The 16,372-nt window shown below is 40.2% G+C and overlaps 1 protein-coding gene across 1 annotated transcript; it reads left to right on the top strand.

Annotated features, from left to right (window-relative positions):
* The first annotated feature begins 2,307 nt into the window (after positions 1–2,307).
* LOC140236078 (general transcription factor IIH subunit 1-like) lies at positions 2,308–15,986 on the top strand. Its single transcript, XM_072316052.1, has 12 exons — positions 2,308–2,473; positions 3,273–3,474; positions 4,183–4,279; positions 6,219–6,399; positions 7,275–7,424; positions 8,668–8,747; positions 10,085–10,197; positions 11,356–11,607; positions 12,264–12,381; positions 13,380–13,470; positions 14,197–14,405; positions 15,834–15,986. Exons 1-12 carry the CDS (start codon positions 2,320–2,322, stop codon positions 15,921–15,923), a joined length of 1,737 nt encoding a protein of 578 aa, XP_072172153.1. The 5' UTR covers positions 2,308–2,319; the 3' UTR covers positions 15,924–15,986.
* The last annotated feature ends 386 nt before the right edge of the window (positions 15,987–16,372 follow it).

The raw sequence follows: 16,372 nt of genomic DNA on the forward strand, positions 1-16,372 counted from the left end.
GCAAGGTTAGGTTAGGGTTAGGGTTTAGGGTTAGGTAGGGTTGTATTTATGGTTAAATTGGCCGTTAAATTAGTCAAGGGACTTCAGGGAGTCCTTCCGAGAATAAAAAGTAGAAGACCAAAGAAAAAAACGGGAGAAAGGGAGGACGAAAGATGCTATGCTGTGGAAATCGGCCCCACCGCCGTATGCATCTCGCGTAAACGCCGTTTGGTGGGGCCGCATTCACGAGTATTATACTGTGGAAGAAAGCCCCACCGCCGTGCTTACCTACCGATGAACGCCACATGGTGGGGCTGAATTCACGAGTATAAACAGGCGAGCCGCCGTAGTATTTGTACGGACACGCAGTGGTGGGGCCTATTTCACGAGTATGCCGAATGCAGCAGTATTGGTAGAACACATCAGTGAAAGTTTGAGGAAAATTGGACAATCGATGCAAAAGTTATGAATTTTTAACATTTTTGTGTTGGAACCGCTGGATGAGGAGACTACTAAGGCTTGTGATGTCATATGAGTACAACAGTGTCTAGATCTCTAACGTTAACGTTAAAGAAAATGTAAAGAAAATTCAACATATTTTCACTTTTATTCGCATAATAAAAGAGCACTTGACTTGCCTCTTTCTGCTAAAAGACAATGGGAATAATATTACCCGTAACATATGTCAGTAGAACGTAGAGTCAAGGGAATGTGTACTTTTTTTCAAAAGATGAAATTTTGTGAAATTCTCTTTATATTTTCCTTATTGTTGTACGCATGTGACATCATATACTGCAGTACCGGTAGTCTTCTCATCCAGCGGTGACTGCACAAAAACTTCAAAAATTCATAACTTTTGAATGGATTGTCCGGTTTTCCTCAAACTTTCAGTGATGTGTTCTATAATTGCTACATTCTCTCAATCCTTATAATAATAATAATAATAATAATAGTGGCTACTTGTATAGCGCACAGGTCCACTTTTCAGTGCTCATGGCGCTTAATGAAGGTGAACTTGTCCTTCAAAACTTTACTCGGTAGACCATCCACGGCATACCGATGGCGATGGCGATGCGATACTGTCTTGCTGGCATGGCATCAACGGTGCGCATCATTTATCACTAATCTAATTTGTCTAATTGCCTGCCCGATATCTAATTGCCTGCGAGTGCGAGTGGTGAGTGTATGATAAAGCAATATGAGACTGTGTACTAGGGTGTAGGCCTAGACAGAAAAATGCATCTGTCAGGAGGAGTTTTGTCACATTTCTTACTTTAACACAACATTCCTCATTCATCTTGTTCATTAACTATACACAGCCCAGTCGCCGCTGTACATACGTAGCGCGACAGGGCTGTACCAACGAAGCTCCAAACACGAAGAGGGTTCAACGATCGCATGCGATCGGATTGAATTTTGATACTTTAGATAATTTTTTTGTCACTTCAAACTCATCTGAAGAACAAAATGATAATGAGACTTCATATCTATGCTATGAATATTGAAATTTAGATTTAATAACTTACCTAAAATGATGGTTATATGCAGCATGTGTGAACGGTTCACGAACGGTACATCGTCTTTCACGCAAGGCCATTTCCAATATCAGGGAGGTCACATGATCTGAATGCCCTTTCAAAAGGTCGCGCTGTCGACCGTGCTGCTACACCAACACTCAAGCAGCGCATCGCACGCACGCAAAAGATTTCCGCAGAGATCAAGGCGCCATTTTGAATTCTGCAACGATGAACCACAATGGTGTTAGGGAATCCGCCAGAAAGTATCATTTTTTGGTTCCACGGACTTATCACGAGGGCTCTCAATGGACTTACGAACCTTCTGTAATACAAGCATGCACTTAAGGTGAGTAACGTTTGGTAACGTGTACATTGTTTATAAAGAACGTATAAATTTTCATAAGTTTTGTAGTTCTGTTGTGGTTCCCCACTTTGAAGGTGCCCGCTCACTGGTCAGACGCTGTATTCGCGTAGCGTATTAACAGCGTCTGGTCGGGCTACTTGTTCATCTGCTCATACATATTTATTAATTTGTATGTACCGTAACTGGCTTAGACATGGTTGGGGATTACAAAATTGTGTTGAATTCAATTTGATGAAAATAGATCTAGAATCTCTACAGAAGTGTAGATTAGATACCGCCGAACCGTTAACAATATTAGGCCTATTCACATTGATTGATCTGCCTCTTAGACAGCTAGACCTAGACCCCTAGTTCTAGTAGCTTTTCTGAGCATTTCAAGCCTTTTTCTTTTAATCGCAAAGTGCAAAGAATTTAGTGTCCTCGTTTTGTTGTTTGCATTGTATTGCTCATGCTCAGAAGATGGCGACCTCATCGGAGGAAGTACTCCTGGTGGTGAACCAGGTACGTTGTCGGAAGAGCAACGGCAGCCTGTACCTCATGGCGAAGCGGCTTGCCTGGCAGGAGGATAACAAAGACGTATTCACCGTCAGCCACTACTATGCTGACATTAGACGTGAGTAGAATAACCCTGAAATAGTAATGATCCCTCCATGATGAAATGCTGAGTACCGTACCACACTTGTCTTACCAGGGCAAGTTTTGCAGCGAATGAAAAAATCTATTTTTAATCCGCCCAATACTATTTTCAAAGATCAGAGAACTGGACCATACGAGACTAATCAAGATTGATGTTAGTAATTAGTCATGCTGCAGGCAGATTCATGCACATGCAATACACCAGGTACTAATATGTGATGCGTGAAAGACATAATTTACAGTGTAATTACATTCAGCTCTGACAATGAAGAGAGCGCAGATATGAACGACTATTTAACTTTCAATTTATCTATAGTTTAGTTACAGTTTTTCATTTTTTTTGTTCATTGCAACTGGTTGACAAATTGTCCTCCAGTGACACGAATTACAGTGTAGCACAAATTATTAAGTATTTGAGTGGTAGCCATGTTAAAACTCATGGGCATACACATACTCTGGTAGGATGATCTGCAACATCCTGATTGTACTTATATTAGACAGGTGACATATTCAGTAGACCACTAAGATTGGATATGGTGCCTGTCTAGCAATCAGGAAGTGGCGGGTACGAACCCCACCCAAGTATGTATGCCCATTATTTTATCATGGCTATACTCTAAAAAACTATTGGTGCTTATTTAAATGTACATTGATGAAGGACAATTTGTTAGTCGGTTGCAATGATCAGTCATCAATTGTAATAATATAATTTTGATGTGAGTGTAAAGAGATATGTTAAGTAATATGCGAGGTGAAATTCTATGTATGTTGCCCAGAGCAAAGGATCAGCCAGGACACCAGCTCCAAAGTGCAGCTCCAAGTCCTCCTCCACAATGGGTCCAGCTCCAAGTTCCACTTTGCCAACCGTGAGGGCGCTGCCGCCCAGCGCCGCGACCGCACCGACGTCAAGGAGCTCCTGCAGCAGCTGCTGCCCAAGTTCCGCAGCCAGGCGAGCAGGGAGCTGGAACAGAAGAACAAGTGAGTTTCAGGTCTAAATTCTCCTAGAGGTCCTATTTTCATCAAATTGGTAAGAAAGGAACTCTTGCTCGAATAGCAACTTCTTGTAGCAGCAGCCAATCAGGAAGCAAGATGCTTGTCATTACCATCACACTTGCCATTGTAGCAAGAGTTGCTATCAAAGCGACTATTTTACAAAATGGGGCCCTAGTAGACTAGTCTCCCTTTGCGTAAAGGGGTGGCTTGACCTTGTTATAGGCTTCTTCTCATATGGCACTGCATGCGTAGTTGATGCTTCTATAAAATTATGCCCTGTCTGTTAGACAGAATACTTTGTCTCTTACCATGGGCATGATAGCATGCGCCATTGCTCAGCAAGATTCAAAACAGTTAACGCACTCTTCATTGTAAGTCCACTTCGCAAAAAAAAAAAATTAAATTAAAAAAAAAAAAATATATATATATATCCACTTTTACAGTAAACAGGTGAATGGATGAGGGCATACAGAGAAAGATCTCGAAAAATCTGTTTAGGGCTAGTATTTGATCATTTTGAATAGTGCCTTTTACCGAAAGTGGCTTTAAACCTTCCATGTGGTAGCTCGAAATCTTTAAAGTGTGTTTATACATTATGCATGGTTGGAGCCCCTGAGTGGCAATATAAGTACATAATTATGCGGAAGGTATAAAGTGTGCAAGTATTACATCATCTCTTTTTGGTCATGACAGGATGTTGAAAGATGACCCCGAACTGTTCCAGCTTTACCGCGACCTGGTGATGAGCGGAGTGATGACCGCCGATGAGTTCTGGGCGAGTCGCATCAATGTAAGTCTTGTTGGCAGCTGGCTCAATGCTAACCCTTTTAATGCCAGGGACTGTGGACAGTGTGTTCAACGTTTTTGGGATTTTGTGCCAATGAGCACTCAAAACACACAAAGGGTTAATGCACTTTGCTGTCATAAGCTGGTTTTAGAAATATAGCCTGTGGGGAACGTGTACCTAGTATTCACCACATCATGTGGCCGTGCAATGATTTGGTACAGTAAACACTCATTGTATGAAACTTACAACCAAAGACGCTTAACTAATAAGACACGAAAGTGCGCGCTAATCCTGTACAAAACAAATGGACAGCGCGCGGTCCTCAAGCGTATATGCACATCACCTGAGACGCGCTGCCTTGACACTTGATAAACAACAGCAGCGGCTTCAGGGACAGCGCGTCTCAGGTGATGTGTGTCTTTGCCTGAGACGCGCTGTCGTTGAAGATGTTGTTGTTGTATCAAGTGTCTTGATTGTGAGATCTTGTTGTTGCCAAATTTTTACCTCCACGAAATAATCCCTATTACTCTAAAATCTCGTTCTTCAAAAAAATCCCCATAATCGAAAAAAAGCTACGACTATAATTTTTAAATCTTTTTAAGATAATAAAGATACCACTACCTCTGGAAATGAATGATGCTCCTAGGTGTACTGAGTTTGTACTTAGCTCTCTTTTGTATCGTCGTGTAGGGTAGCCATTTTGTGTCCATTTTTATCGCGCGCCTTCGTATCTTATTATCTCTACTATCTTTGCTTACAACACATGCAAGCAAAAGTTTGGTGTCAGCATGGTAGGCATCACATGTACTGTATACACCAAATATTTTGCAAGGTTTTTATTTTCACAAATTTTGAGAGTCTGGTGCTATTTGTAATTTTAAAAACACACAAATATATTAACTCTGATCCCGACATGAATGTGACGTGCACTGACATACATTCTACGTTCAGTGCACTGCACTCCACAATGGCAAATTTGACCACTCGTGAAATTGTTGGGAAGTCCCGATTCGCAAAAAATTGGACTCTAAATAAATATATGGTGTATACAGTTTTGTGAATGCTAATCACTCCATAGCATGCCAATTTCCAAGTCCAGTTGATATCATAATTGCCTGTGCAGTGTCAGGTCATTAGGTCCCTCTTACTTATTTTCTTGATGTGCTTTAAAAACAGGAAACAAACTTGTATCCTTACCATCAAATTACTGCACTGTGACTTTCTGGTGGAACGAGGTTGTAGTTGCAAAATTAACAACCAAAAACACATTTTTGTATAATACTGTGGCATACAAGCTTAAATTCTGTGCCATTCAACGGCACATCACACAAAATATCGGCAATAGAGACAGGCACTGAACAGTCATATTGTATAATAGAATTACATTGTACAGTAGAAGATGGGGCAAAAAGTTAACAACAAGAGAAATTTCGTTTGTTCATTTTCCATCTGAGAAGATGGCTGGATAGCCCACATTCAGCTACGTTAAGCTGGTCTTCCATGGGGTCCAGTTGGATGTGAGGTGGGACCACTTCACCGGGTTAAACACCCTGCTCTTTGCGATGAATGAATGAAGCGGGATCTTTTACATGCATGAGTTGTTACTTTCTCATACACGGGACCTCCATTTTATGTCCTATCCAAGGGACAGAGTGTTTTGCCTCTTGCTAGAGGGGACTTTATGCTTACACACAACATTGCTCAGTCCAGACTCGGGTTCGAACCTGGGCCGTGTGATCGTGAGGCAGACGCGGTACCGACTGAGCCAACTCACCGCCCTGAAAGAAATGAAAGTAAAAGGTTGTTATGTATACAAGGGAGAAGAAAATGATAACATTAAGAGAAACTCAAAGATAACAAATCCAGAACATGACAAGGAAATAAAACTAGGAACAATGACCATTTGATCACTCACTTGTGGTCTGACCGTGTCCCTCCTTAGATGGCCCAGCAAGAAAGCGATATGTCATCACTCACCTCGGGCAGCAGTAGTGGTGGTCATGGTGTTGGCGTCTCGGCTGCTTTCCTCTCCGACATCAAACCACAGACGGATGGCTGCAATGGTGTCAAGTACAACCTAACTGCCGACATCATTGACTCCATTTTCCGTATCTACCCAGCCGGTAAGTGTCGGCTGTGTATTTCACTCCTTGTTTGAGTCATATAGGCAATGACTAGTATGTAGTATGTGTGATTGTTGAATGGAAACCAAATCCCAAATATAAATGTGGATTGAGTGAAGCAGCATTTGTATTAGTAGAACACATCGGTGAAAGTTTGAGGAACATTGGACAATCAATTCAAAAGTTACGAATTTCTATAGTTTTGGTGCCATCGTTGCTGGATAAGAAAACTACTCCAATTCATGACATCATTTGGACAATATTGAGAAGGTTTTAGGAGAATTCCACAAAGCTTAATTCTAAATGAAGAGTACACATGTCATTATGTTCATGCGTTGCTGATGTATGTAAAAAGAAGGGCAATATTATTCCCCCTGTTTTCTGAAAGGGAAAGTCGAATGCTCTTTCATTGTGCTAGAATAGTGAGAATATGTTGAATTTTCGTTATATTTTCTTCATATTATTGTTGTCCAGAAATGATGTTAAGGTCCTGTTTACCTTTGGGAACAGTGATTTAAGATTTTTTCAAGATATGACGATTAATGCATTTGTGTAGGTCTGTTGTACCACAGAACATCCTATCATATATAATTTAAGTGATGAAACCTAACATATACGGAGATATCTGTATTTTCTCATTAAACCGTAACTGTAGACAGTTTAATCTGGAAGCATTTTTATTATAACTATTGTTCACATTTTGTATATTTAACAATACTTAACATTGATTTTACAGATTAATTTTTTACAGTGGTTGTTTATATCCCTAACTCACATTTTAGAACTATTTTAAATCACTAACGCTAGGTTTCTGTTTCGTCTGCAAATGATAAATTATGCCTTTATATTTTTTCCCCCTCTGGTCTTCTTTGCAGTGGAAAAGAAACATCTTGACAGCGTCCCACACACCATGTCTGAAAAAGAGTTCTGGACCCAGTTCTTCCAGTCGCAGTACTTTCACCGGGACCGCATCAACGCCGGCAGCAAGGACCTCTTTGCAGAGTGTGCCAGGAGGGATGAGAAAGGTGGGTCCCTTACCTTTAACCCCAGAAGTTAAAGTCAGACTCCGCCCCGTTTTTGCATTTGTATGGATAAAATTGAAGTATTTCAGTTGTATAAGATAGTAAAAGATTCACAAAAATTGAACAGAAACACTCTTGTTCCTTGCATAGGACTGTGTGTGAGAAAGTGGCACCCCACACACACACATATAGGATCCTGCTTCATTCTTTCATAGAAAAGAGCAGGATGCAAACACAGTAAAGTGGTCAGCCCCAGATACAGCACATGCAGATATATGTAGATATACCCGACCAGTCAATCTGTGCGAGTTCGGGGGAAAAAAAAGCAAATGGTGGACTGTACTCTCAACTGGAAAAAGAAGAAGAAAAACTACACAAAAGTTCTGGAATTTTAAAGGTGAACATGCTTTCCCGATGGAGTACCCTCGGCCATCATACATCATTCATGCAAATGGTATAAACATCATGACCCTTACCAGTCTCCCATTCACTTGAAAAGCAATTTCCACCAAGCTTCCTTACTTGACATGACTCAAAGAAGAAAAAGAAATGATATCTGTGACATTATAGGGTTGTATAGTGGCAGTGATCACATGATCAATCCCATGCATACACTGGTTTATAATTTCAGGATATTCCATGATACTCTCCGTGCTAATGCAGTCAATCTGTATGCATATGCTATGTTTGGTATTTTTGGCTGATTTGTAATGTATACCGGTAGTTTTTGAATTGCATTTGTCATCTTATATTGTACGCCATTGAATATTGTATTTTGTCTTTTATTGAAGGGGCTATCCTCCTCGTGAATTGAAATAATTTATGAATAAACGAGATGAAAATCATAATGATTTGATCGTGACAACTTTGGAAACAGGAGGGTGTTTTGGTGGAAATGTTGACAAGCAAATGATTTAATAATATTTTTGAATACAATATCTGTTTTCGAAGCCCCGTAGTATCCGGCCACCAGGTGAGGCTGATCATGTCGTGATCACATATGAACAAAATTGATTGATTGATGTGAAAAATACCAGATTGTGATGTACTAAGACTCATAATATCCATGGTATCTGATCTATCAGTAGACGATGGAAATCCAAACCACCTGTTGTATAGGTACGCTGTAAAGTGGCCCACAAAATAGTCCGAGTTTTACTGTGTCCTTCGATGAAGCTATAATTTAAAGGCTACACTGCTGACAGTTTGTTTACTCTTGTTTCAAATTTGGAACCGCTGACTGCAGAGATGACATTAGAAGCCACTCAGACGGTGAAAGATCCGCTTCTAGATATTCAGGGTCTGTCTGACAACACACTGGATGATGTAAGTGACATTAAAGGAGCACTCCAGATGATTTTCAGATTTGTACATTTGAACAACTATGAATTAGTTATAAAGAGGACAGAGTTTCAGACTTTATGATGATTGGGATGAAGAATAAGAATATTTTTGAAATTTATAACAAATTGCAATGAACAAGGATGATGACATGGCAAGGTCACCATAGAAATGCATGAGTTCAGGCTCAAGAGAGCAGAACAAAAAAAGAAGGCATGCATAGATTATACACAGGTGAACTCGCAAGCAAGCAGCATTGTAATGGAATTACACCTCTACATTTCTGAAATATGTGAGCCTGCTATATCATCATCCTTGTTCTGTGTAATTTGTTTATGGTTTTTCAAAATATGATTTCTCTGCTCAAGAACCGGGATAAATTCCACAAATCTATACATGGAGCTGTTGATTTATGTACTACATGATGTAAAATTATGAAAATCGTCTGGAATGCTCCTTTAAGTGCTGCTTGAATAAAGAATTGTCGTTGTTGTGTTTTACTTTTGTTTGATTGGTCATGACCATACAGAGAAGAGACGGTTTATGTTGCAGGCAAGTACCAAGTGCAGACTAAAGAAAATGAAAATACATGAGACAAGATTCTCTGGAGATTCTTAAGTGCAAGGGGTCATGGATGGGGGAGGGGGGGGGGGGGGGAGAGGCTGGTGTTGACCCCTTATTGTTGACTGCAGGGGTTGTCTGTATCTTTTTCTCTTTTTTTGCCTTGTAGAGTTGTGGCTTATCCAGAGGATATAATGCTATTGTCTAACCTGTGTCGTTTTTGCATTGTCTGGATTGAAAGTGCATGTGTGTAAAAGTCAAGGAAGGGTAACTTAACCACAATATGTAGCCAAACAAAAACTTTCTCATGGTGTGTACACAAATGAGTGATGATACTGCCACTTAGAAGAATGCATGTTACCAACAAAGGTTTACTACTGTAGCATTCTTTTAATTTTGAATCCGTTACCATGCAAATACATACTTGCCAACTAGTAAGATTTTATCAGATTCAGTAAGATTTTTTACGTTAAAAATAGCAAAATCAGATTTTCTGTCAGAGAAATCAGATTTTTAAAAAATATTTAGATATACCTTTCATGTGTATTTTCTGAAGATTTGACCAAAAGTAAGATTTTTAACTTCAGTTTGCATATAAAATAAGTTTTTTGCAATCCACGAGTAAGATATTTCATCTTGAAATGTTGGCAGGTATGCAAATATCTTTGACAGTTGCCCAACTGATTCCATATTTTTGTGGGTTTTTTTACTGTAGGAACTGAATAATATAAAGTTATTGTTATCATTTTACCCTTTTTCAGGGCTTTGGGTACACCATGGACAACATGAAGACCTCGACCAACGCAGTAAACAAATCCATCATTAAACGATTTAACCACCACAACACACGGGTACTGGCTGCCTCTGAGTCAAAGTGAGTTTAATCTTTGTGCGCCAGGGACTTTTGACAGTGTGTGGAATGTAGAATGCTTTGGGGTTTTTTGTGCTTATCGGCACACCACGAGTAAACCCTTGTCATGGGTTATTCCCATTCTTAGGGACTTGGGATTGTCATTGATCCTGTTTTTCATGTTTCTTCTTTCGTGAATTGGTACAGATTATAAAATGTAGGATAGAACAGACTGAGAAGTGTAGATCACTCCTGATTCAGGCTTGATTCTCAGAACAACCTCGACTGTATCATTCCGTAGTCCCTTTGATTAACCCTAATCCCACCAGGTTTTTTGAGGGACTTGAAACCACCGGGGGGGGGGCTTTTTGGGCCCCCCCCCTTCAGATCTCGGTCATGGATCGCGCGATCCTCGCGGAAATTTGCACTAAGGTAGAGGCCAATGTAATCTACAAGACTGTATAGTTAGATTTTTCAAATTTCAGTTTATGTATTTTATATCAATTAATTTATGCTAATTTATGCAAAAATAATTGTATGCTTATAAATAAAAAAATAAAGCTCCAAGACTTCTAATTTTTGGTGAACATATGCTTTTCAATATTCTCAACAATAATATTGAAGCGAAAATTTGGCTTCATAATTATTTCTTATGTATTTTATTGTTTACTGAATTTCTTATGTATTTCTTTGTTTTTTCACTTTTTCTTTTTGTTTTTTGTTTTTGTTCATCAAAATTTGTCGCAGAAACTTTTTAAAGCATAATCAGGCTAAAATAAATCATTATCAGCCATTGAAAGTAAAAATATTTATTTTTATATGAATTAATTGCAAAAACACAATTTACATTGGATTTGTACACAAAATCATGTTTTTGAGCAATTTTTGGGTCGATGAAATTTTTTCAAAGGGGCGTGGCTTCAGAACGGTATGCCCGGGAGCGACAGATTTGGTCTCAAAAGTTGCGCGATACTTGAAAGAAAAAAGTCATCAAATGTCGCGGCGAGAGCATCACACGTTGTGGAATAATCACGCGAAACATCGAGGGGGGGGGGGGGCCAAAATGTGATTCATGCAGAAGTCACACTTGCAAGGCAAGGTGTTAATTATTATCATCATCATCATCGTTATCATCATCATCGTCATTACTATTGTCTATCATCAATCTTTCATCACCCACAGCAAGAGGCCGTTCAGAGACACTACCGACGGACCGTCCAGCAGCCAGACCAGCTCACAGTCATCGTCGTCGTCGTCGATGGCTGCGGCAGGCGGCAACTGGAACGCCAACCACCACCACCATGCGGACAGTGGGGGAGGCGACGATGAGTCGTCCGCCAAGAAGGCCCGCCTTCAGGAGGCCATCGCCATAGAGGACCTGGCCTCGGGGGCTGGGGCCAAGGACGTCTCTCTGAGGCTGGAGCGGACGGACAGGTGAGAAGGGAGTGCCGGGAGAGTGACCTTAATACAGCAAAAAGGGGTATTTGAGGTTCGCACTTGGAAAAATTGCTTTTGCAGTTTGGGTATTTGCATTTGCTTTACAATCCGCAGGATTAGACTAGTGATGAAATTTATCTTAAATGGTTTCCTTTTTACTTCAAATATTCATTTTGAACATTTCTTGTTTTTTCAAACTATTCATCACCAGGATTATAGTTAGTTTTATCTAGGTATGCCCTTCTGCCAACAAAATCGAGCAAGTGTTGCATTAGTCTTTGTATGGTGGAAGGGTGTATCTCGCAGATGCACCATACAAATTAAGTTCTATCTCTTGCCAGTTGTCTAAGAGGCAAAAGGATGTATCTCTAGATGCACCCTTTTGCCATCAAATTTATCCTCAAAATGTGGAAATAACTGAAGATAGCTGCTATTATCTAAGAAACAAAAACTGTAGCGTATAAGAGTTGGCTAAGTGAATTATGTTACATCAAAGAGTGGATTACCTGTTGTGAAAGGAATATATGCAAAACATGATTGCACAACAAAGCCAGCTGGACCTGGCAGTTATAAATGCTTCAAGGGACTAACCTGACCCCCTCCTTCCTTTCCTTGTCTCCCTCCATTTCCTCCCATGGGGGTGGGGTGTGCAGGTACTACCACGGCCCCACCATCATGCAGTCCAGGGACTACTTCTCTTCCGAGGAAGTCGTCGGTGCCATGAGAGCCCTCCAGGAGGAGATGAGCTCCAGTGTTCCCAGACTCAACAAGGTACCAGGGAACCTCATTATGACGAACTGCTTTTGATACCGTTGAAATTTCCTCGATGAATCTGATATCTCATTGTAGCAGGGACAAAAACTAAAGAATACAGAATGCAAAATTATCTCTTTGCATCAGATACTGTAAACGCCATATATTTCACGATGTTTCTATTTTCGCAAATTTCACGAGTCAGGTGCTGTTCACAAAATTAAAGACACATGAAAATAATGACTCTGATCCCGATACGAATGTGACAAACACATATGCATTTCTTCATTCAGTACAGTACTCCACAATCGCGAATTTAGCCACTCACAAAATCGTTGGCAAGTCCGGATTCAAGGAAATTTAGACTTGTTAAATATATGGTGTATACAGTATATCATTATTTTACCAAGGTTCCAGTGAAAAAGAGATTGTGTCTTCTCATCGGTTAGAAGTGTAAAAATAAGAGGGGGTGGGGCATCATGACGACTGATAAATGAAACTGTGTATGTCTGACTTTTTGAGTTGAATAGGTAGTATATTGTGAAAGGAATGTATATATTCTTTTAGAATTGTACCCCCCTGAAAAAAAAAGGAGGAAAAAGACATTAAAGAGTAGTGTAAGATTGCATACAGGCCAGTAAAGGCTTGATAGGCCACCATATCATCACCTTAGTTACATTTGCTTGATTGATTACTATTTTGCAAAGCCATAGCGGACCTCAATGTCGGTACTTTCATATTCTCTTGTCTGATTTTACTGAAAATTGGGCCTGTATTGTCATTTTGACTTTATTGTAGAATATAATAGTAGTAGTAGTAGTAGTAGCAGCAGTAGTAGTAGTAGTAATAGTATTAGCAGAGTAGTAAAAAAAAAGTTGTGTGGCACAAGTTCTGATGATGTCTTCTTTGAAACATCAAAAATAGGTGACACTGGATTCTACAAAGAAGTAACTAAAATGTATATGAATGTGATAACCAATATCAGCTCCTTTGTAATGTTTTGTTATTTCCTTCAGGTCATCTCCAGTAATACAGCAAGAGCTGTCATGAGCGAACTGACACCAGGGGGCGCCCTAATGGGCAGTGCTTCACACCAACCGGTGCACAGTAAGTAGCGTCACCGCCTGTAATGGTGCAGAATGTTTGACTCCATACCTGTAACAGGGTCTTGGCATGATATAGGTGGTATTGTACCATTTCCAACCAGAATCCTTATCTTGGGGAATTAATGACAAGTTTTGCATTCCTTTTTGGTTCAACTAGCATGTGAAGATGACTTATAGCTATGGCAGAGTTTAATAGCTGTGGCAAAGCTCAGTTTGGTTCACCTTTATGTGTACCTACTGTGTTTAAAATACGAAAATAAAAAACAAAAAATCTTGTATAATGCAGGCAATGAACATTTGATATAATTGCATTGAACTCGGTTTTGGTCAGTTTCAATTCTATGCAGTTCAATTTAATTCATTCTGTTCATTTCCTCTAACCTCATACCAACTAAATGCTGTACAAACTGTATGCACATTGTTCACTGCATTTTACGTCCAGAGCGCTCTAAACATTGCTGACTGTTTATACAGAGTTTAGAGCGCTTCAGGAGCGCTCCTGAGCTTAGCTTGGAGAGGGGCATCACTTCAGAGCACTCCAAGGCCCAATTGTGTGTTCATACAGAGTTTCTGAGTGGTTGAGGAGCGCTCCTGGAGCGCTCTAAATCCCTGTATGAATGGGGTATCAGTGAGAATGGACCTTATGTGTAAGTCACAGTAGATTCTGAATGGAAGTGATATCATCAGTGTGTAGAAGTGATATCATCAATACCTCCCCTGTCTGCAGCCCTCTACAGTGCTGAGATCCAGAAGGAACTGAAGCGGGTCTACGCGGCGCTGTCGGAGCTCCTGCGCCACTTCTGGTCCTGCTTCCCGGTGACAAGCAAGTCGCTGGAGGAGAAGCTGTTCCGCATGAAGGGCACGCTGGAGCAGTTCCAGGCTAAGAAGATGAAACCTTTCAGGGAGACACTGGCCAAACAACACATCGGTCTCAACGTGAGTCCCTCTACAGGTTTCCTTTATAACTCTTAGGCCCGAATTCACGAAAGTGGTACAATCTTGTCCATGCTTTAAACCACGTACAAAGACTGTAGTTTTGCATGGGGCGCCAAGTGTCACATGGCCTATTTCATTACGAAATGACAGCATTTCGACGAAATGACTGATTTCGTAACGAAATAGGCCATGCGATACTTGGCGCCTCATACAAAACGACAGTCCTTGTCCACACCACCTTTGTGAATTTGGGCCTTAAAGTGCCATGGTACAACCTCCCTGCGTGCCACATTATTCTGAGACATCACCATAGTCATGCTTTGGGAAAACATTCTGTTTTTCAAATCTATGTAACTTTCCTGGATGCCTGTTTCTATGGACATGTTGTGAATGAAGTTGTGGAGAAACTGCCAAGCTTTTCTTGGATGTAAATTACATGACAAACCTACAATTGTTTTTCTTTCAAATGACTAGTACCTACATTTTTGTAGAGTCATAACTTTTGCACACAAAACAGTTACAAAAACTTAAGATTTACCTGCAAGTCATGAGGGAATACTGCTTGATAATCAGTCACCACATAAAATGCAAGCTAAATGTGACAGAAATGGAATTGCAAGAAACGCTTTCAATGTAATGTGGCATTTGACGGTTTATTGATCAGTTTGGGCGGGTTTATGCATTTGAGCAGAATATGCAAAAACTTGGCACACTGGCGACTAAGTCGGTCGTGTGAACATGGCACATAAAGAGTTAAAGGACAAGTTCACCCAAATATAAGTGTGGATTGAGTGAGTGCAGCAATATCAGGAGAACATTTCAGTTAAAATAGGAGGAAAATCAGACAATCCATTTGAGAGTTACAAATTGGTAAAGTTTGGAAAGTATTACAAATTGGCAATTCTGTGTGATGTAGCTCGTGAGTAGCTCTCCATCCATGTTGTACACAAAATTTCACTAATTTTCATTATTCTTCAATTGTTGGGCACAGACCAAACTTTTCTGATGAGGAGGATATGCAAATACATATCACACTTATGGTTGACCATGAACGGGTCTGAAGGATTTTTTTTCTCTCTCTCTCTCTCGGGAGAAACAAGTAAAACTATGCCAAGTATATTGTAAGCTGTTGAAGAATAGTTATAATAATGTCAGAAATGAATCTGGCAAGCTTACTGTTTGTGTGTTTTTTGTTGTATTCGGTGTTTGTATTTCATGTTCCACATGCTTCTTCAATTGTTTACTTACCTCTATGTCTCTGTACTATACAAATCATTTCATATATTCCTGCATTCATTTCTTTGTGGGTGCATGTGCCTGTCATGTTCCTTGTTTCATACTTCATTTGTTCATTTTCTCATTTATCAATTCCTGTGTGAATTGATGGATTCCTTCATCTATTCATCCTATCTTCCGTTGCCATGGCAGCTTCTCAATCACATGGAGGACCTCCTCCAGACGGCCTACAAGAAGTACGCGGCGTGGCAGAACAAGAGGATGGGCATCGGGAAGACGTGACAGCGAGAGGGCGCCCTTCCCCGTCTTTACAGTCCCCTACACTTCACCTCCAGGGTGGCCGTTACCAAGTGCTATCGTAATGGCTGTGGTAGTGATGACGTCATAAAAGAAATTGTGATGTTAAACGGAAAAAATTTCGTGGAGGGAGTCTCTCTCACATGTTTATTTGTTTTATTTTGTTTTGTTTTTTGAACCCGGAAGACTTGAATGCAGCTGTTACCGTTACCGTTTTTAGGACATCGGCCACTCTCTGGACATCGAAACCACCTTGATTACTCCCACAAAACTTTGATCTGAGCTAAAGAAAGATGTCAGTGCTTGGAACCGGTTTGAAAGTGTGTTGATTGATGTATGTTACTGATGGGACAGTGACTGCATCATTTTTGTGACATCATAAATTGTGGTGGTATTCTCATCTAGCAGTGACCGTGCAGAAACTTCAAAAAAAT

The sequence above is a fragment of the Diadema setosum genome, chromosome 12 (genome assembly GCF_964275005.1).
Source record: "Diadema setosum chromosome 12, eeDiaSeto1, whole genome shotgun sequence".
In the NCBI taxonomy this organism is placed as follows: domain Eukaryota; kingdom Metazoa; phylum Echinodermata; class Echinoidea; order Diadematoida; family Diadematidae; genus Diadema; species Diadema setosum.

Excerpts from the sequence above, each read along its gene's own strand:
- LOC140236078 (XM_072316052.1), top strand. The coding sequence starts at position 2,320 with ATGGCGACCTCATCGGAGGAAGTACTCCTGGTGGTGAACCAGGTACGT. Across the intron at positions 7,425-8,667 it reads TGCCAGGAGGGATGAGAAAG|AGATGACATTAGAAGCCACT; the intron begins GTGGGTCCCTTA and ends CGCTGACTGCAG. Across the intron at positions 12,382-13,379 it reads GTGTTCCCAGACTCAACAAG|GTCATCTCCAGTAATACAGC; the intron begins GTACCAGGGAAC and ends TATTTCCTTCAG.